Source organism: Nerophis lumbriciformis, linkage group LG28 (assembly GCF_033978685.3).
Source record: "Nerophis lumbriciformis linkage group LG28, RoL_Nlum_v2.1, whole genome shotgun sequence".
Lineage (NCBI taxonomy): Eukaryota > Metazoa > Chordata > Actinopteri > Syngnathiformes > Syngnathidae > Nerophis > Nerophis lumbriciformis.
In genome coordinates, this window is record NC_084575.2 from 8015034 (window position 1) to 8035608 (window position 20575).

The 20575-nt window shown below is 40.1% G+C and overlaps 1 protein-coding gene across 3 annotated transcripts in view; it reads left to right on the forward strand.

Moving 5' to 3' along the window:
• The window catches only part of LOC133570505 (uncharacterized), a 490167-nt gene that overhangs the window by 461313 nt on the left and 8279 nt on the right, over nt 1-20575 (forward strand). For 2 of the 3 annotated variants that reach the window (XM_072916482.1, XM_072916481.1), the window contains one exon: nt 19265-19489. In XM_072916482.1, the coding sequence (XP_072772583.1) occupies nt 19265-19489 (225 nt within the window). Of the gene's footprint in view, nt 1-11837; nt 12343-19264; nt 19490-20575 lie in introns of those variants that run through there. The other variant, XM_061923300.2, reaches the window with a different exon arrangement.

Sequence of the window (20575 nt, forward strand, 5' to 3'; positions counted from 1 at the left end):
ACACTTACGGTATGTTGGCTCTGTCACGATTTTCTTGACCACATGGCCCCCTGCTTTATACTTCGGGTAGCGTACTGCATAGCGCTCAGCACCCGCTTGTGTAGTGGCTATAGGGCGGCTGGAGTTTTCATTCCAGTGCAGCCCAGCAAGCAGGTTCCTAGGTGTGGTAACAGAATAATGTAATAATTAGTACTAAAGTATGGCACACACTAGTGACACTGAGATTAGTGTGGAAACATACCTGCACAGCATTCCGATGTATGAGAAGACATACATTTTTGGTGCGAACTGTATAAGATAAAAGACACTTTATTCAGTCATGCGTCCATACAATGTGTGTGTAAATGTATAAATTGTTTGTAAATTTGAATACAAATGTTTGTGTATTAAACTGTTTATAGTCAGCTATTAAAGCTTGATCTCCTGCAATAATGAAGCCTTTTTGTTTTTAATTTTAACACCACGCCAGAATTGTTTGCAATCTTTCTCACCAAGATGCCTAGCCACTAGAGATGCGCGGATAGGCAATTATTTCATCCGCAACCGCATCACAAAAGTCGTCAACCATCCGCATCCACCCGAACTAACATTTAATCAAAACCGCACCCGCCCGTTGTTATATATCTAATATAGACGATGCAAGGCATTAGTGAGGTTATAAAGCTTTTGCCTGTTAAAGAAAGGAGACTGATCCAATGCAGCAGAGACATTCAATGCGTGCCACGCTGTCACGGCCCAGACGCACACTAGTGCGCAATCATCTGGGAGCCGCGCTGAGCGCACCTCCAAGCGCGTTCGCGCCACTCAAACTGCTGCAGGCAGCTGCGTTCTATCTTGTTTTAACATCCTGTGGCACTCTTCTGGGATCACGGCGGACGAAACTGCTCATGCTCAGGGTGTTTGTGGAGATTCGGGGTTTTGCACAAATGTGATGCACCATGTTAGATGTCCCGGTTTTGTGACTGTCGTAGACATAAACAGCGTCGCAGCTCTTGCAAATCACGTAGCCAGCATTACTATCATCCTGATTTACAACCTCATAAAAACGAGTCCACGCTGAACTTTTCTGGCCTTTTTTTCCCCTGGTCTTTAGTATTCCCTTTTTTAGTTTGTCGCGTACCACGTTTGCTGCCGGCGTTGCCATCTCTTTTTTTTTTCTTCTTCTGTTGTGGCATATGCTGCAGGTGCCTGCTCGTTTTTTGTATGTGGGTAACAACATTTAACTATGTATATATATTTCCAAATTGGTTTAACTACCACCCGCCTGAATCTATTTAAAATCTAATTTTTTTAAATTTCAACCGCCCGACCCGACCCACGGATAAAATCTTTTTTTTTTTTTATTTCAACCGCCCGACCCGCAGATAATCCGCGGACTCCGCGGTTGTGTCCGCAAAACGCGCATCTCTACTAGCCACTATGTTGGACCTCTAACATTCTCTTGCTTACACTGACTGTATCAAGGCTACATTTAGTATGCTCTAGTATTTTGCTCCCTGGCCCCCAAAGTCCTAGTGGCAGGTGGTAACCACCGACGCCACCTACTGGCGATCAGCCTAATTCTCACCTGTATGATAAGGCTATGGAACGCCTCCACCTTGGAAGTCTGGTGTTCACCCGACAGCATGGCGATACTGTATCTTTCAGCAGGGACTTGTTGTTGACCATCTCCTCCAGTTTCACTGCTGAGCGTGAACCTAAACATACATTTAAAATAGAACAATGTTTCTACAAAAATGTTCCAGTCAACTTAAACTGGTTATTTACTTACAAGTTTATCTGAATTTTTTGACTTTCAAAAGATGTGCAGGAAAATACTGCTAGTCCCTCACTGCTTTCGGGCAACCTATTTGCCTACTCACTTAGTTTGAGACATTTCTTTTGCAGCCTTGTACCGTGCAGTTGTCCATGAGCACAAATTGGGAAGAGGTCGCCATGGTCCTTGTGGATGTTCTGAATGTGTCGCTCCACAGACTTCCACTTGGCAACCAGAAGTTCCCCCTTTCCAGGCGGTGTAGACACTGCTGCCCAGTAGAGGTGGTTGATTATACTTAGCACCCAGGGCTTCAGGTCTTCACAGTCCTTGAGCTTGTCGATGGCCTTCAGTTTCTTCCCGATGGCTATAAACAGAAAAAAGCAGAAATTTGTGGATTAAATACAATATCGCATTCATCTGATCACTAATATGTACACACTACTTCACAACTTGTCATGCATACAAATAATTCAACTAACATTTTGTAACATGCCCGATGTCATAGCAGTGCCGTGTATTGGGCATGTTTTCGCAAATCCATTTAGCGATCTGTCTGTGTCTGTCTGTCACCAGCACCCTGACATCCAGGTCACAGCTGATCAGCAGCTCCACCATCCTCTTCAGTCCTTCCATCTCCATATGGTAGCTGCCATGACATTCGTTGCTCTGAAATATATATAACAGAAAAGGAATGAGCACAGAAAAAAAAAGAAAAATAGGCTTAGTATACATTGAAATGGTTAATGTTATTAGACAAATTTACTAGGATAATTCTGGAAAATCCCTTATCTGCTTATTATGTTACTAGTGTTTAGTGAGATTATATGGTCGTACCTGTACAACCTGAAGGTCGAGAACCACATTGGCCTCAAGCTCCATTGTGGTGTAGGTACCGAACTTGGCGCTGTGTCCTGGACTGTCTGCTCGCCAATCACCACCAAGGACGAGAGGTCAGCCTTCCACCTGCAGCATGGTGAGGTGCGTCCGTTGCTGTTCCTCCCACACCTTTTTGATGGCTGGCTGCAGGATGAGCTCCTGGTGGTTGAAAAATGTTCTCTTCACATACGTGACCACTTCGATGCTGTTCAGCACTTGCAACACCTTGCCAGAAGATGCGCCAGCGAAGAGGATGCCAGCAGATAGCAGGATGTTGCCCGCGGCATAAGGGCCAATGTTTGGCTGGCTGCTCCACTTACTCCTCTGGTCACATGATGCACATTGTATAGTCATGGTCAGCTGTGTACCGGTCGAATCCCAAGAAGGGCTTATGTCCTGGCTGCCACAGGCTGGACAGTGACACCACTTGATGAGACTCTGGAGGCACGACTCAAAGATGATGTACTTCGGTTCCTTGTGGCAGCCCTCTTCCCACATCTTGGGAGTACATGTGGGATCTGGCGACCCGTCAGATTGACACGGATCCGATGTCGATGACTCACTCGGCACATAGCTGTCATCGGAAGAACCACTAACAAAAGGCGCAGCGGGACTTGATGCTGGTCCTTCATCAAACAATGCAGGAGGTGGTCGTAGCTTGGCTTGCATTCCAGATGCACCTGGAGTTGCTATGTTGGGCTGCATCTCGGGGCTGTCAGATGGAGCTGCTACACTTAACGATGGGACTTCACTAACCCTGGCTGGCTGAGCTCTAACCCTCTCCTAGATCTCTGGGGTCACCTGGTGTCCTAACAATAAAATAAAACACAAGTTGTTTTATTTAATCTGTTAAAATTAAACTAGGATCACATACTAATTATTGTCTTTGAATCACCTAATTTATCTGTCTACTCTGCACAGGCAGCTGTGCAATGTGTATTGTGATGTGCAGAATCATGTTCATCACCGAAATAGACATACCCTTTGATCTATGATGCATTTTCCCTGTTTGGGTGCTCTTGCTACTAGTCATTGCCGTTGGTGCTGTCCCAATCGGTACCCAATCCGTCTGGCATCCTTGTTCTCTTGTATTTCCCTGGAAATGGAGAAATAGCTACATGTAATATGGATACCTCATTTACATAAATGATGAATACTTTCTCTATTGGGCTTGAACTGTAATCCATTTGAACATTGATTTGGAAAACAAATCAAACCTGATCTTGATCGCCCTCCTCATCAGGCAAATCTAGTGCCATTGCCATTGGTTCATTCACCGCATCCGCCACTGATGCCGTAGTCGTACTGGCCATGATCTGATCTATTGTCTGTAAATGTACAAATGTACAATACTTTATATTATTGTCTATTGTAGTCTATTGACAGTATTGACACTATTGACAGTACCGGTAATGTCAGTAAATGTATGATACTTTATACTGCAGAATAACTTGACTAGAACTTGAAGCAATAATTATATGTAGACTATTTTATTGTTAATTTATTTCATTTTTCATGGAGTAGTCCAGTGGTTCTCAAATGGGGGTACGCGTACCCCTGGGGATACTTGAAGGTATGCCAAGGGGTGCGTGAGATTTTTTTTAAATGTTCTAAAAATATCAACAATTCAAAAATCCTTTATAAATAAATTTATTGAATAATACTTCAACAAAATAAATGTTTAGAATTAAGTTCATGAATCCAGATGGATCTTTATTACAATCCCCAGAGAGGGCACTTTAAGTTGATGATTACTTCTATGTGTAGAAATCTTTATTTATAATTGAATCACTTGTTTATTTTACAACAAGTTTTTAGTTTTTTTTGGGTTTTTTTCCCCCAAATAGTTCAAGAAAGACCACTACAAATAAGCAATATTTTGCACTGTTATACAATTTAATTAATCAGAAACTGATGACATAGTGCTGTATTTTACTTCTTTATCTCTTTTTTTCAACCAAAAATGCTTTGCTCTGATTAGGGGGTACTTGAATTAAAAAAATGTTCACAGGGGGTACATCACTGGAAAAAGGTTGAGAACCACTGGAGTAGTCTATGACTATATGTGTTAGTATGACTAAGGAAACTGGAAATCAAGATCCTTACCCTCTTCCTTTCCCTTTTGGCAAATGCAGACCTCATGTGCACAGTCTGTCCACTTGTGGAGGGGGTGGGGTGGTCTGAACGTGTCGAACTTGCACTGGGAGCACTAACAGTGACACTGCCACTGATGCCTGGCCGTGGTCTGTTGAAAATAGTTGGCCCCGCACCTTTCTTCAGCACCAGTCGACGGGTGGTGGCGATGCCCATCTCTGCCCTTCGCAAGGGACCCTCTTCGAAACACGATCTTTCGAAATGATCGCTGCATAATACACTGTACTTTGTGTGTGTGGTCCAATCCAACCGTGTTCGCTTGACTTCTCTGTTCCATAGTAAAGCTTGACCGCCATTTTTCGGGAATGTAAACAATGAAACCCCGGTTGTGCTTGTGTTGCTGCATCCGGCGGCAACACACCGCTTCCCACCAACAGCTTTCTTATTTGCAGTCTCCAATTATAATTGAACAAATTGCAAAAGATTCACCAACACAGATGTCCAGAATACTGTGAAATTTTGCGATGAAAACAGACGACTGAAGCTGGCCGCCGTGCTGTTCCAAAATGTCTGCTACAATCCGTGACGTCACGTGCAGACGTCATCATACCGAGACGTTTTCAGCAGGATATTTCGCGGGAAATTTAAAATTGCACTTTATAAGTTAACCCGGCCGTATTGGCATGTGTTGCAATGTTAAGATTTCATCATTGATCTATAAACTACCAGACTGCGTGGTCGGTAGTAGTGGGTTTCAGTAGGCCTTTAAGGCCTTTAGAAATGTTCCAGTCTGAAGTGAGACGTTAACTAGATGAAGGACAAACTGCTCAGCACAGACTTTAGAAATCTAGTGGGTAAGTCATCAAGGTGTGTATGTTAATGTTACATATGGTGCCGTCTCCAAGCAGAAGAAAACTTTGACTTTGGCTCTTGGCACACTTGTTCTGTCCATCTGACGCTTTGTGCTGACTTCACCCATTTTATAGTTTTATTTCTGTTTGGGATAGTCAGTCACATTTGGCAGTTCTGCCTTGCATGGGTTAGATTCCAAGCCAGGGTTAGATTCCAAGCCAGGGTTGGATCAGGAAGTAAAAACTAAAGCTGAAACAATTCATGTGATTGACTCCCTGTGGCCAAAGTACTAAAAGTGGGAGGAGGGAAAAGTGTGAGGCTGAATCTTCTGGTGGCAAAGCATCCAAGAAAAGGAAAGTGAAATGTGAAATTAGACACGGTAAAGCCAAACATTGACTGGATGCTTGATCCAAACCACTTAACCGCAGTGACCATCATGAAAGATAAAGATGGTACATTTCAACATGATAGGACCTGCCGCTATGAATATTACTGAGTTACCTGTTACATCTCAGGACAACAGGTGTGTACTTGTGGTTAGGGACTACTTTACACGCTATGTCAACCTTTTCCAGCGTGCCTTTACAGTAGCAACATGTATGTTTGAGGACTATAACAGACAACATGGGTTGCCAGAGTGTAGTCACACAGACCAGGTAGACAATTTGAGTAAGACCTTGTAAAACATTTTGTAAAACCTTGCTGGAATAGCTACCTCTACTACCCCCCAGTGGCCGTTGGAAAGGATGCATACATTTTGTGTTGAAGTTTTGTCTTGTCCTTTGTGTCCCAGATGAAGTGGTTAGTGGCTCGGAGGAGGATAGGCGGGGCATTAGCTCAGCAACATTCTTCTTTTCTTTTCTTTGTCACAAGAACTTTGCTGACAAAGTGCAAGTGTTTGTGGGCGTTACTGTACATGTTGGTATTGATCACACCAACCAGTAAATACAGGGAAAGTTTTCAAGATCATTAAATGATTTTGACTATCATTTTGTGAACAATATAAACATATATGAACACAACAATGTAAAACAGTGAGTCTATAAAATCTGCTACACCTCCCTGATACCGAAGTATATGTCAAACTACTTCCTTAACGTAAATGACCGCCATAACCACAACACCAGGGGGAGCTCCACTAACCACATTAAACCCAGATTCCGAACTAACAAAGGTCTTAACTCATTCTCTTTCTATGCCACATCAATGTGGAATGCACTCCCAACAGGTATAAAAGAAAGGGCATTTCTATCCTCCTTCAAAACCGCACTAAAAGTTCACCTCCAGGCAACTTCAACCCTAAACTAACACCCTCACCGGATTGTTAATAATCAAATGTAAACAATCAAATGCAGATACTTTTTCTTATGCCTTCTGATCTCTCTCTCTCTCTCTCTCTCTCTCTCTCTCTCTCTCTCTCTCTCTCTCTCTCTCTCTCTCTCTCTCTCCATATCCTACCAACTCAGACCTACACTGTTTCAATATCCATTTCTCTGTTCTCAATTGTTGATGACTGATGATAACAACCAAACCTAACCCCCCCCCCCCCCCCCCCCCCCCCCCTCCACTCCCCGGATTGTAAATAATGTAAATAATTCAATGTGATTATCTTGTGTGACGACTGTATTATGATGATAGTATATATCTGATAGTATACATCTGTATCATGAATCAATTTAAGTGCACCCCGACTTAAACAAGTTGAAAAACTTATTTGGGTGTTACCATTTAGTGGTCAATTGTACGGGATATGTACTTCACTGTGCAACCTACTAATAAAAGTCTCAATCAATCAATCAAAAAAACATAGTAACAATGTTGTGTATTTACTGGCATCGTCCTCTAGAGGTCACTGATGTGTGCTCCTTTCCAGAGTCGTGTAGAGAGAGAGTTTGGCCAACCCGGGTTCAGAGTCGGTGTCTAACAAGGTGCCCTGTAGTCACCTGAGAGGATTTGACCAATTAGAGAGAGTATGGCCAGGCAGTCTCCCAAATGATTGGTTAAAAACCCTTCACGTGACTACAGGGTGCCATGTTGGACACCAACTGCAAAACCCTGTTGGCTATACTCTCTCTATACTCTTTCTGCCCCTTTCTGGCCTCGGATGACACTCACTACGTCACATAAGGCAGTGTGAAAGTTACGTCCCTCGATAAAACATGTCTGTGTTGAAGTGAATGAATGAACTGGTATTGTGTTTTGCATATGGTGAATGTTTATATTCATGTTGGAGAAAGCAAAGCACCAGGTTAACTAGTAGCTATTTCACTCTGGGCACATAATAACATAGGGCCCTTTAGTACTGACATTTGTGTGTGGATTGGATTAGTTCTGGCAGAAGAAGAGGCAACAAAGTTGGACCTTGGTATGCAAATATGTCCACTAGATGTCACAATAGCAAATATTTGTATCTTTGTAGATGATGCTACACAGGTAAAAAAAAATAAAAAATCAAAGAAAATGAGCAAAGTATATAAATAACATCATGTAAATTGATTTTTGATGTTACTTTTTTAGATATAGATTGAAAATGAACACCAATGAGTTGACTGATGAACATTATCACATCATTTATTCAGAAAGTATAAATAAGGACAAATAAAGGTAAAATACTATTAACAGCAACATTTAAGTGTAAAAAAACAACAACATTATGATTTGTACATTTTCAGAATGTGCTTGTTCTATTTTTAAACAAAGAAAACAATCTGAAGTTGTCTTTATTTTGAAGTTATCATGCCGTGATTGTACCAGTCCGGCCTACTTGGGAGTAGATTTTTCTCCATGTGGCCCCCATCTAAAATGACTTTGACACCCCTGGACTAAATGTTTAGCTGGATGTAAACATCTAACATACATCTGTTGTTTTTCAGCCACTTACACACAAAGCCCCCTTTTATGGTCAGGATGTACACTCCTGACCCAGCACACACACGCAGACAGGGGGTAGGAATATAAAACTGATGGTTTGGCTTCTCCAAGGGAGGAGTGCCTCATCTTTTGACCTGACCTCCTCCATGTCCTGCAACCCCGAATAATGACGCTCGCTTGTAATAACGCAACTTTTGGCTCAGTAAAGTTAAAGTTAAAGTACCAATGATAGTCACACACACACACACACTCGGTGTAGTGAAATTTGTCCTCTGCATTCGACCCATCCCCTTGTTCACCCCCTGGGAGGTGAGGGGAGCAGTGAGCAGCAGCGGTGCCGCACCCGGGAATCATTTTTGGTGATCTAACCCCCAATTCCAACCCTTGATGCTGAGTGCCAAGCAGGGAGGAAATGGCTCCCATTTTTAGAGTTTTTGGTATAACTCGGCCGGGGTTTGAACTCACAACCTTCCAGCCTCAGGGCGGACACTCTAACCACTAGACCACATGACTTCTGTCACATTTCTGCTGTGTAAGAGTTATTAACTGGACTTAAATATGCTATATATGCTATATATTGTGTGTATATGTATATATATATATATATATATATATATATATATATATATATATATATATATATATATATATATATATATATATATACAAAAGCCAAAAGCAGGGAAGTTGTCACGTTGTGTAAATGGTAAATAAAAAGAGAATACAACAAATCTTTTTCAACTTATATTCAATTGAATAGACTGCAAAGACAAGATATTTAACGTTCAAACTGGAAAACATTATTTTTTGCAAATATTAGCTCATTTGGAATTTGATGCCTGCAACATGTTTCAAAAAAGCTGGCACAAGTGGCAAAAAAGAGTGATAATGTTGTGGAATGCTCATCAAACACTTATTTGGAACATCCCACAGGTGAACAGGCTAATTGGGAACAGGTGGGTGCCATGATTGGGTATAAAAGCAGCTTCCATGAAATGCTCAGTCATTCACAAACAAGGACGGGGCGAGGGTCACCACTTTGTCAACAAATCAATCAATCAATCAATCAATCTTTATTTATATAGCCCTAAATCACAAGTGTCTCAAAGGGCTGCACAAGCCACAACGACATCCTCGGTACAAAGCCCACATACGGGCAAGGAAAAACTCACCCCAGTGGGACGTCGATGTGAATGACTATGAGAAACCTTGGAGAGGACCGCATATGTGGGTAACCCCCCCCCCTCTAGGGGAGACCGAAAGCAATGGATGTCGAGTGGGTCTGACATAATATTGTGAGAGTCCAGTCCATAGTGGATCCAACATAATAGTAAGAGTCCAGTCCATAGTGGGGCCAGCAGGACACCATCCCGAGCGGAGACGGGTCAGCAGCGCAGAGATGTTCCCTGCCGATGCACAGGCGAGCGGTCCACCCCGGGTCCCGACTCTGGACAGCCAGCACTTCATCCATGGCCACCGGACCTGTGCAAATTGTTTAAGAACAACATTTCTCAAGCGGCTATTGCAAGGAATTTAGGGATTTCACCATCTACGCTCCGTAATATGGTAAATAGTAAATGGGTTGTACTTGTATAGCGCTTTTCTACCTTTTTTTAAGGAACTCAAAGCGCTTTGACAATATTTCCACATTCACCCATTCACACACACAAACACACACTGATGGCGGGAGCTGCCATGCACGGCGCTAACCAGGCCCATTAGGAGCAAGGGTGAAGTGTCTTGCTCAAGGACACAACGGACGTGACGAGGATGGTAGAAGGTGGGGATTGAACCAGTAACCCTCAGATTGCTGGCACGGCCACTCTCCCAACTTCGCCACGCCGTCCCCATATCATCAAAAGGTTCAGAGAATCTGGAGAAATCACTGCACGTAAGCCATGATATTACGCACCTTGGATCCCTCAGGCGGTACTGCATCAAAAAGCCACATCAGTGTGTAATGGATATCACCACATGGGCTCAGGAACACTTCAGAAACCCACTGTCAGTAACTACAGTTGGTTGCTACATCTGTAAGTGCAAGTTAAAACTCTACTATGCAAAGCGAAAGCCATTTATCAACAACACCCAGAAACGCCACCGGCTTCGCTGGGCCTGAGCTCATCTAAGATGGACTGATGCAAAGTGGAAAAGTGTTCTGTGGTCTGACGAGTCCACATTTCAAATTATTTTTGGAAACTGTGGACGTCGTGTCCTCCGGACCAAAGAGGAAAAGAACCATCCGGATTGTTCTAGGGTGAAAGTGTAAAAGGCAGCATGTGTGATGGTATGGGGGTGTATTAGGGCCCAAGACATAGGTAACTTAAACATCTGTGAAGGCGTCATTAATGCTGTAAGGTACATACAGGTTTTGAAGCAACACATGTTGCCACCCAAGCAACTTTATCATGAACGCCCCTGCTTATTTCAGCAAGACAATGCCAAGCCACGTTTTACAACAGCGTGGTTTCATAGTAAAAGAGTGTGGGTACTAGACTGGCCTGCCTGTAGTCCAGACATTGAAAATGTGTGAAGGCTAAAATATGAGAAGGGAGACTGTTGAACAAGGGGTTATTATTATTATTATTAATTAATTAATTTATTTTTTGTCATAAAAAAATACAATCATGTGTGCTTACGGACTGTATCCCTGCAGACTGTATTGATATATATTGATATATAATGTAGGAACCAGAATATTAATAACAGAAAGAAACAACCCTTTTACTCAGTGGCCAAGTGGTTAGAGTGTCCGCCCTGAGATGGGTAGGTTGCGAGTTCAAACCCTGGCCGAGTCATAACAAAGACTATAAAAATGGGAGCCATTACCTCCCTGCTTGGCACTCAGCATCAAGGGATGGAATTGGGGGGTAAATCACCGCTGCCCACTGCTCCCCTCACCTCCCAGGTGGTGAACAAAAGGATGGGTCAAATGCAGAGGACACATTTCACCACACCTAGTGTGTGTGTGACGATCATTGCTACTTTAAATTAACTTGTGTGAATGAGTGTGAATGAGTGTGAATGGGGGAGGGAGGTTTTTTGGGTAAGTGTACTAATTGTAAGTGTTTTTTATGTTGATTTAATTAACAATATATATATATATATATATATATATATATATATATATATATATATATATATATATATTGGTACCGGTACCGGGCCGCACAAGAATTAAAAAAAAAAAAAATATATATATATATATATATATATATATATATATATATATATATATATATATATATATATATATATATATATATTTTTTTTATTATTATTTTTATTTTTTTTTTTTTTAAGTGGCCTTGATGACGCATCGTTTCTTTGGCTCTCCTGCGCATGACACATCTCGCGAGAGCAGAGTGGTCCGTCTTGTAACGTCAAGTGTGCGAACTGTCGTGAAAGCACATCGACGGAGAAAGACGTGAGAAGGACGCTAATAAGTCAGTCTTATTATTTGTTCTCCAGTTTGAAATATTTACGTCCTATAAAATACATCTTTGATTCTTTATTCAAGGATAAAATGGTCTCGATGTGCTAGAAGCACTGTGCCGCTTCTCGTGCTCGTTTATTGTTAGTTAGCTTAGCTCGCTAGTTAGCTTAGCTCGCTAGTTAGCTTAGCTTGTTAGCTGCTAACAGAAGTTATCAACACATCGCTAAGTAGAGATCAAGTGTGAGAGTAAAGTGTTGTGATTGTGTGAAAATGTCTACATTACACATGTTGAGAGCGTTGGTGGATCAGCGACTAACTTCTGCCGTTGAAGAAATATTTGTAGTGTTAGAAAGAACGATAGCAGAATACGAGGCGGAACTTTCTAGAACAAAGGAGCAGAACAATCTACTATTGGACGCTGTTTTCAAGAAACATCAAGTTGTGTTACACAGAACAGGTTTGTTGACTTCTTACTCTCACATCTTTACTAACTTTATATTGACTAATAACAAGAAAATGACATTTTAATGTATAATATAATCACAATGACCGCAAACATTTAAGTGTCTTGTTTGCAACTTGCTTAAAGTAAAACTAAAAATCAATAACTAGCTTGTTACTATTGGTATACACACATATACAGGCCTCCAATTGTAACTTTTTAAGGTTAAGAAAAGTGTTACCTTAAAGGAGGCTAGCCAGCTTCAGGTTCAAAATGAAAGTGCATGAAGTCACCGCCATGTCTCCCGAGCCGTACGACTCTAGTGAGCATGAGCAGACGCTGCGGCGCTTCAGTATTCAGGAAGTAAGCAGTTGCGTAAAATGCATTGATAAATGACGGTTATTCGGTCATTAAAAATGTAAACGTGTTACTAAACATCTGGAATTTCACCGCTGTGTATCATTTTAGCCCTGCGATGAGGTGGCGACTTGTCCAGGGTGTACCCCGCCTTCCGCCCGATTGTAGCTGAGATAGGCTCCAGCGCCCCCCGCGACCCCGAAGGGAATAAGCGGTAGAAAATGGATGGATGGATGGATGTATCATTATACCGTTTATTGTTACATCCATAGTCCATTAACAAGTAAAAAGTCAAGGGCGGTCACGGCATGTTCTTGCCTTAAATGCCGGTCAATTTTTTCGGGCATTACGGCAAGTCACAAGGGTGGTCACGGAAAATGCCGCGGTTGCCGTGGTTAAATTTGAGCCCTGCATATATATATATATATATATATATATATACACACATATATAAAGGGACAAGCGGTAGAAAATGGATGTATTTATATATATATATATACATATATATATATATGTATATATTTGTATATATATATACATATGATGTATAGAGACCAGGACTTCCTTAAAAGATTTGACAAAATTAATTCAGCAAAGGTCACAGGCAAAGTCAGGCCCTGTCTACATTAAGCCAGATAACTCCTTAAACAAACAATTATTCAGCTTAAGCCCAGTGTCAGCCACACTAACCCATCGTTTAAGGTTCCCCTCCTTGGATCATTTGTTACACGGGTAAGTGCGTCGTGTATTTCTTGAATATCCACAACCTCACCCCGTCATATCTTCATATCTTTGGAACTTTAAAAGTATTTGAAAACATGACGTCTTAGAAGGACATACTTTTTAATACTTTTTGGGGAGTTGCTGGTAGATGTGGAACATGTGCAAGTAAGACCTATGCTGACCCACAGCATGTAGCAAATAAAGTAGAGGAATTTAATACAGTTATTTCTGTCAGGAGCTGGAATGCAGCTTAGTGACGAGACCCCAAGGATGCAGAGACGGGAGGCAGACGCTGAGTAAAATAATATTATTTAATACAAACAAAAGGTGCACTCACATGAAGGGAAGAAAAGAACAGAAAACTCAACCACAAAAGGAGTGGGGGAAAACAAAAGAAGGCGAGTGCAGAAGTAAATGCGCAAGAGACGGAACTCATTTTGTACCGGAAACATCACACGTACGCGAAGCAATGATCCGAAGCTGTCTGGTTAAATCTGGACTGAAATAAGAGACTGATTGGCAACATGGTACAGGTGTGTCCCGGTTGCATATCAGGCAGCTGGTGTGGAAGCCTGTGAACAGCACAAGGAAGTGAAAAATACCAAATATGGGCACAGGACAGGAACTTATATACCACATACAGATAACAAGCAAACTTAAGTCCAAAACAGTTACAAAGATGTAACAATTTCCTCACTTTCGGACAAAGATATCAACCGCTATTCTCTCTGGTCATTGGAACCAATCAGATGTTAGGACCCGCCCACTGACTTTGATGGCTGAGTTTGAAAGATAAAATACATTTATGTATTTAATTCCATTTGTAATGAATTATCACATTTTTAAGTAATTATTTAAAGATGTATTTATTTCAATCAATCAATTGTTTAATTTTGTCCAATTTGACCCTCCATATTTTAGGAACAGCAAGACTTCCACAATATGGACTCATTTAGCCTTTTCAAATAAAGAACACACTTATTCCAGAATGCTTATTCACTTTCATTTCAGCTATTTCTAGTTTCTTGTCTAAACTGACATTTTCTGTTTTATATTGTTCAATGTTGTAATGTTTGTATCGTCTCTAGAAAGGCACCTTATAAATAACATTGATTATTATTATTCGTATTATTCCTAAACAGAGGATTTGGGCCTTTCACATCATCTACATCCTCTTTTTCTTCTTGAGAACTACTCATTTTTTGTCATGTTTATTTTCATAGCTTCTTTCAAGCCAAACAAAGGAAATAAGATTATTTTGCCAGAGCACATTTGTATCACTACTAGAGGTATTTCGTCAAAAATAAATGATTTTGCATTTTATTAATATGACCAGCAACATTTAAATGGTACTATATGTAGGACTTTACAATACTGCACTGCCATCTACTGGTGACTTTTGGCTACCGCACAATAAATTGACGTGTAGGCGAGAAGTAGTAGCTTAGTTTCACTTTCACTTTGCCTTTTACCTCATTTTTCATTATCATCAGAATAAAACACAGGACCAAAATGTATTGACTTATTGGTGAATAATACAACAATACATCATTTTAGTTCTTGAAACAATTACAACAAAATAATACAATTAATCATTTTATTACAAACAACAGTTTTAACAAAGTCAATAATGCAAAATAAATGTAGAAAATCAAAAAGTGATCACGCTCCTAATTTACTACAAAGCTTTGAGTCTTCTGCGCATGACACATCTCGCGAGAGCAGAGCAGTCATAGACGAGAGCAGAACCGTCTTGTAACGTCAAGCGTGCCAACTGTTGTGAAAGCACATTGACGCAGAAAGAAGCCAGAAGGACGCTAATAAGTCAGTCCTATTATTTGTTCTTCAGTTTGTAAAAATGTATGTCGTATAAAGTACATCTTTGAGTCTGTAATTCAGGAAAAAACCCGTCTCGGTGAGCGAGAACCTTATCGCGCTAGCAAGTTTAGCTAGCTTAGCTTGCTAGCTGCTAACAAAGAGACGCGGTTGTTATCAACACATCGCTAAGTAGAGATCAAATGTGAGTGTAAAGTGTTGTGATTGTGTGAAAATGTGAGTGTAAAGTGTTGTGATTGTGTGAACATGTGAGTGTAAAGTGTTGTGATTGTGTGAACATGTGAGTGTAAAGTGTTGTGATTGTGTGAACATGTGAGTGTAAAGTGTTGTGTTTGTGTGAAAATGTGCGAAAGAACGATAGCAGATTACCAGGCGGAACTTTCTAGAACGAAAGAGAACAGTCAACTACTGGACGCTGTTTTCAAGAAACATCAAGTTGTGTTACACACAACAGCTTTGTTTACTTCTTACTCTCACATCTTTACTAACTTTATATTTCATTATTAACACTTTTCTTCAATAGATGATATGTCTTGTGGGGATGATGCAATGCTTTCATTTAGATTCTTCATGAAAACGAGACAGTTTGAGGTTGATGTTCCTCTCAGTTTGTAACAATGTGTGATTGATTGATTGAAGGAGTTATGAGAAGTTTGCATAGGAAAGGCTACACTTTCATCACGGTACACATTCACTGCTACAAGAAAGCCTGAGATGGTTTCAGTTGAAATATTTGTTCACTCACACAGATAGAACACAAAGTATGTAGAAAGTAGCAAAAAGAAAACAATACTGCAAGAAAATTGCAGCAAAAGGCTTTGTATATTCCCAGTTACGAGTAACAACAACCTGTAATGTCTTGTCAAAGCTGCTTTGAAGGAAGTAAGGGATTTACACTCCTTTATGGCTATTGATAGGGACTTCCACATGTTGGTGGTATAGCAGGCAAACTAATTAGAACCTTTTTTGGAGTGAGATCTGGGTTGAATGTGACTTGTACAACTACCTCTGGTGTTATAATGGTCAATATATTTTGAAGTATCTAGACAGGTACATGGGTATTTTAGTGCTGTGGTGTATCTTGTACACCAGACCAACTGCAAGAAGATGTACTCTGTCACCTACCAAGAGCCTCCCCACTTTAAGGAAATGGTTGGCGAAAAGGTGAGCCCGAGATGGACGGTTGAGTAGAAGCCCAATCATTTTGTTTTGGGCTGTCTGGAGTTTGTTTTTCAGGGCTTTTAAGGCGTCACGGTACCAAACATGAACTCTGTAGTCAAAGTGGGGTTAAATGAGTGCTTGTGTTAGAGTCTTAAGTGTATTTCTACCCACCAGCGGGGTGATCCTACTATGTAAGAACTAGGGTTGTACGGTATACCAGCATTCGTATAGTATCACAATACTAATTAATCATATTCGGTACTATACCGCCTCTAAAAAGTACTACTTCTATGATTACATCTATATTTTTTGGCATTACACCATCTTCTTTCGTTTAAAAAAAAAATATTATGTTTATAAAGTCAGTAAATATGTTCCTGGACACATGAGGACTTTGAATATGACCAATGTATGATCCTGTAACTACTTGGTATCAGATTGATACCCAAATTTGTGGTATCATCCAAAACTAATGTTAAGTATCAAACAACAGAAGAATAAGTGATTATTACATTTTAACAGAAGTGTAGATAGAACATGTTGAAACAGAAAATAAGCAGATATTAACAGTAAATGAACAAGTAGATTAATAATCAATTTTCGACCACTTGTCCTTAATAACAGGGGACGGCGTGGCGAAGTTGTGAGAGTGGCCGTGCCAGCATTCTGAGGTTTACTGGTTCAATCCCCACCTTCTACCATTCTAGTCACGTCCATTGTGTCCTTGAGCAAGACACTTCACCCTTGCTCCTGATGGGTCCTGGTTAGCACCGTGCATGAGAGCTCCCGCCATCAGTGTGTGAATGTGTGTGTGAATGGGTGAATGTGGAAATAGTGTCAAAGCGCTTTGAGTTCCTTAAAAAGGTAGAACAGCGCTATAAAAGTACAATCAATCAATCAATCAATCAATGTTTATTTATATAGCCCTAAATCACAAGTGTCTCAAAGGGCTGCACAAGCCACAACGACATCCTCGGTACAAAGCCCACATAAGGGCAAGGAAAAACTCACCCCAGTGGGGGTTTAAGTACAACCCATTTACCATTTACCATTTAATAATATTGACAAAATAATATAATATAAATGACACAATATGTTACTGCATATGTCAGCAGACTAAACTGGGAGCTTTTGTTTGTTAACTTCCTAATAAAAGACAAGTTGTCTAGTCCGTTCACTATTTTATTTAAGGACTAAATTGCAATAATAAACATATGTTTAATGTACCCTAAGATTTTTTGTTAAAATAAAGCCAATAAGGCACTTTTTTGTGGTCCTTTCTATTTAGAAAAGTATCAAAAAGTTCGGAAAAGTATTGAAATACATTTTGGTACAGGTCCCGGTACCAAAATATTGGTATTGGGACAACACTAGTAAGAACATAATTTGTCGGTTGATTCTTTGACTACCTTGGTAGTCATTTTTTCACTGGAGAGATTAGTCTCTACGATGCAGCCAAGATAGGTAATCTCATTGTTGTTTGTTATAATATTGTCACCCACTTTGACTGTGAAGTTATCTACTTTTCTGAGGTTAGGAATTGACCCAAAAACCTGTGTACTTGCAAGTACCAGGTGAGTCTTAATTTGCCAGTTTGTCATTGAAAGCCCTGCTAGTCTAGGTCTTGAGGATTGTTGCTTCGCTTGTTTTGTGGTCGTCAGCCTCAGTTCTATGTTCTATATGGGTACAGAAAATCATTGAATGATCACTTAAGCTGCATACAGTAGTTCCACTTGTGCTGATCTTAGACTGGTCAGAAGTAACAACGAGGACTATGAAGGTTTAAAAGGACTCACTCACCCTGGTAGTTTGCTTAATGAGCTAAGTGAGACAATGTTGGTGGCACAGCTTAGTGAAGGTTTTAAAAATGGGTGCATTCTTTCAGGACATATCTGTGTTCCAGTCCCCAAGAAGATGTAAACCTGTATCAACATGTTTACACAAAACTCACACACTCACCAAATACATTTTACACTGTAATCGCATCTAATTAGTTATCATTTCACTTCCTGATTCTGATTTACATGTAACAATAAGTGAAAGTAAACATTTATTTTCAATATCCAAAGTAGTCAACACTTGATTTATTAAAAGAACATAAAGGTGACTGACTTTCCTTCAGCGTGTTGTAGATAGTCTCCAATTCCTAAAGAGGAATTTTTGATGGAGATACTCCATAAAACACCACATACTACCATGAATTGATTTAAGTGGACCCCGACTTAAACAAGTTGAAAAACTTATACGGGTGTTACCATTTAGTGGTCAATTGTACGGAATATGTACTGTACTGTGCAATCTACTAATACAAGTCTCAATCAATCTCTCAAAAGTAAAACATGTTTTTGGTAAAAGTTTCTTTTGGTCCAGCCAACAAAATGACCACAAAAAAGTATTCTGCATGATGACAAAATACTTACCATGAATGTTTTTTTTAAGTGATTTTGGAATTATTATTTTTTTATTTCCATGATATTGAAGTTATGGTAATGACTTTGTCATTAAAAGATTATGGTTAAGTTTAGAGATAAAGAGTAGGTGTAATGGACCGTATACAGAATAAAATATTTACACTATTTACACCAGTGAAGTTCAAAATGCCTCAATCAGTGCTGCCTCGTAGTTATAAAAACTTTTCAAATTGCCCCTTATCCTATTTCCAAGTCTGTTTTGGTACTCACTGTGCCACTTTTGAATTGATTTTAGGAAAAAAGGAGGTATTTCCCGTGTTTTTATTAGTTATTTTGCTACACACTTTTAACCCAACACACGGAAGAACACAAATAATGTCATTGTGTTAACAGTGTCAGTCCTAAACTATTTCTCTTCTCTCTTTATCTTATTTACATTTACCCAACAGACATCCAGCAGCCCCCTCACATGAAAGAGGAAGAGGAGGATCCACAGCCCACCCACATGAAAGAGGAAGAGGAGGATCCACTCATGAAAGAGGAAGAGGAGGGAGAGTGTGTTGTAGGGCAGGAGGAGGATGATGTCAGCAAGTTTCCACTGACTGTTGTCTCTGTGAAGACTGAAGAGCATGAAGACAAAGCACCTGAGTCCTCACAGCTTCATCACAGTCCAAGTAAGCACATATCATTTTATTCTCAGGGCATTCAATCCATCACAACTGGACTGTTCACTTTGTCTTAGAAGATTCATCCAAGAAGGCTTCATCACTTCATGCTCATACACTTCAAGTCTTAAATCTAATCCTTGGAATTTAGAGGGGAAGTGCACTTTTTTGGGGAATTTTTTCTATCGTTCACAATCATTATAAAAGACACAACGGTGGATATATTTAAAAAAAAAAAAAAAATCACATTCTAACTAGGGCTGGGCGATATGGCTTTTTATTAATATGTGGATATGTTTAGGCCATGTCACGATACACCATATATATGTGGATATGTTTAGGCCATGTCACGATACACCATATATATGTGGATATGTTTAGGCTATGTCACGATACACCATATATATGTGGATATGTTTAGGCCATGTCAGGATACACCATATATATGTGGATATGTTTAGTCCATGTCACAATACACCTTTATATGTGGATATGTTTAGGCCATGTCACGATACACCATATATATGTGGATATGTTTAGGCCATGTCACGATACACCATATATATGTGGATATGTTTAGGCCATGTCACGATATACAAACCCTGTTTCCATATGAGTTGGGAAATTTTGTTAGATGTAAATATAAACGGAATACAATGATTTGCAAATGATTTTCAACCCATATTCAGTTGAATATGCTACAAAGACAACATATTTGATGTTCAAACTGATAAACCTTTTCTTTTTTTTTTGCAAATAATCATTAACTTTAGAATTTGATGCCAGCAACACGTGACAAAGAAGTTGGGAAAGGTGGCAATAAATACTGATAAAGTTGAGGAATGCTCATCAAACACTTATTTGGAATATCCCACAGGTTTGCAGGCTAATTGGGAACAGGTGGGTGCCATGATTGGGTATAAAAACAGCTTCCCAAAAAATGCTCAGTCTTTCACAAGAAAGGATGGGGCGAGGTACACCCTTTTGTCCACAACTGCGTGAGCAAATAGTCAAACAGTTTAATAACAACGTTTCTCAAAGTGCAATTGCAAGAAATTTAGGGATTTCAACATCTACGGTCCATAATATCATCAA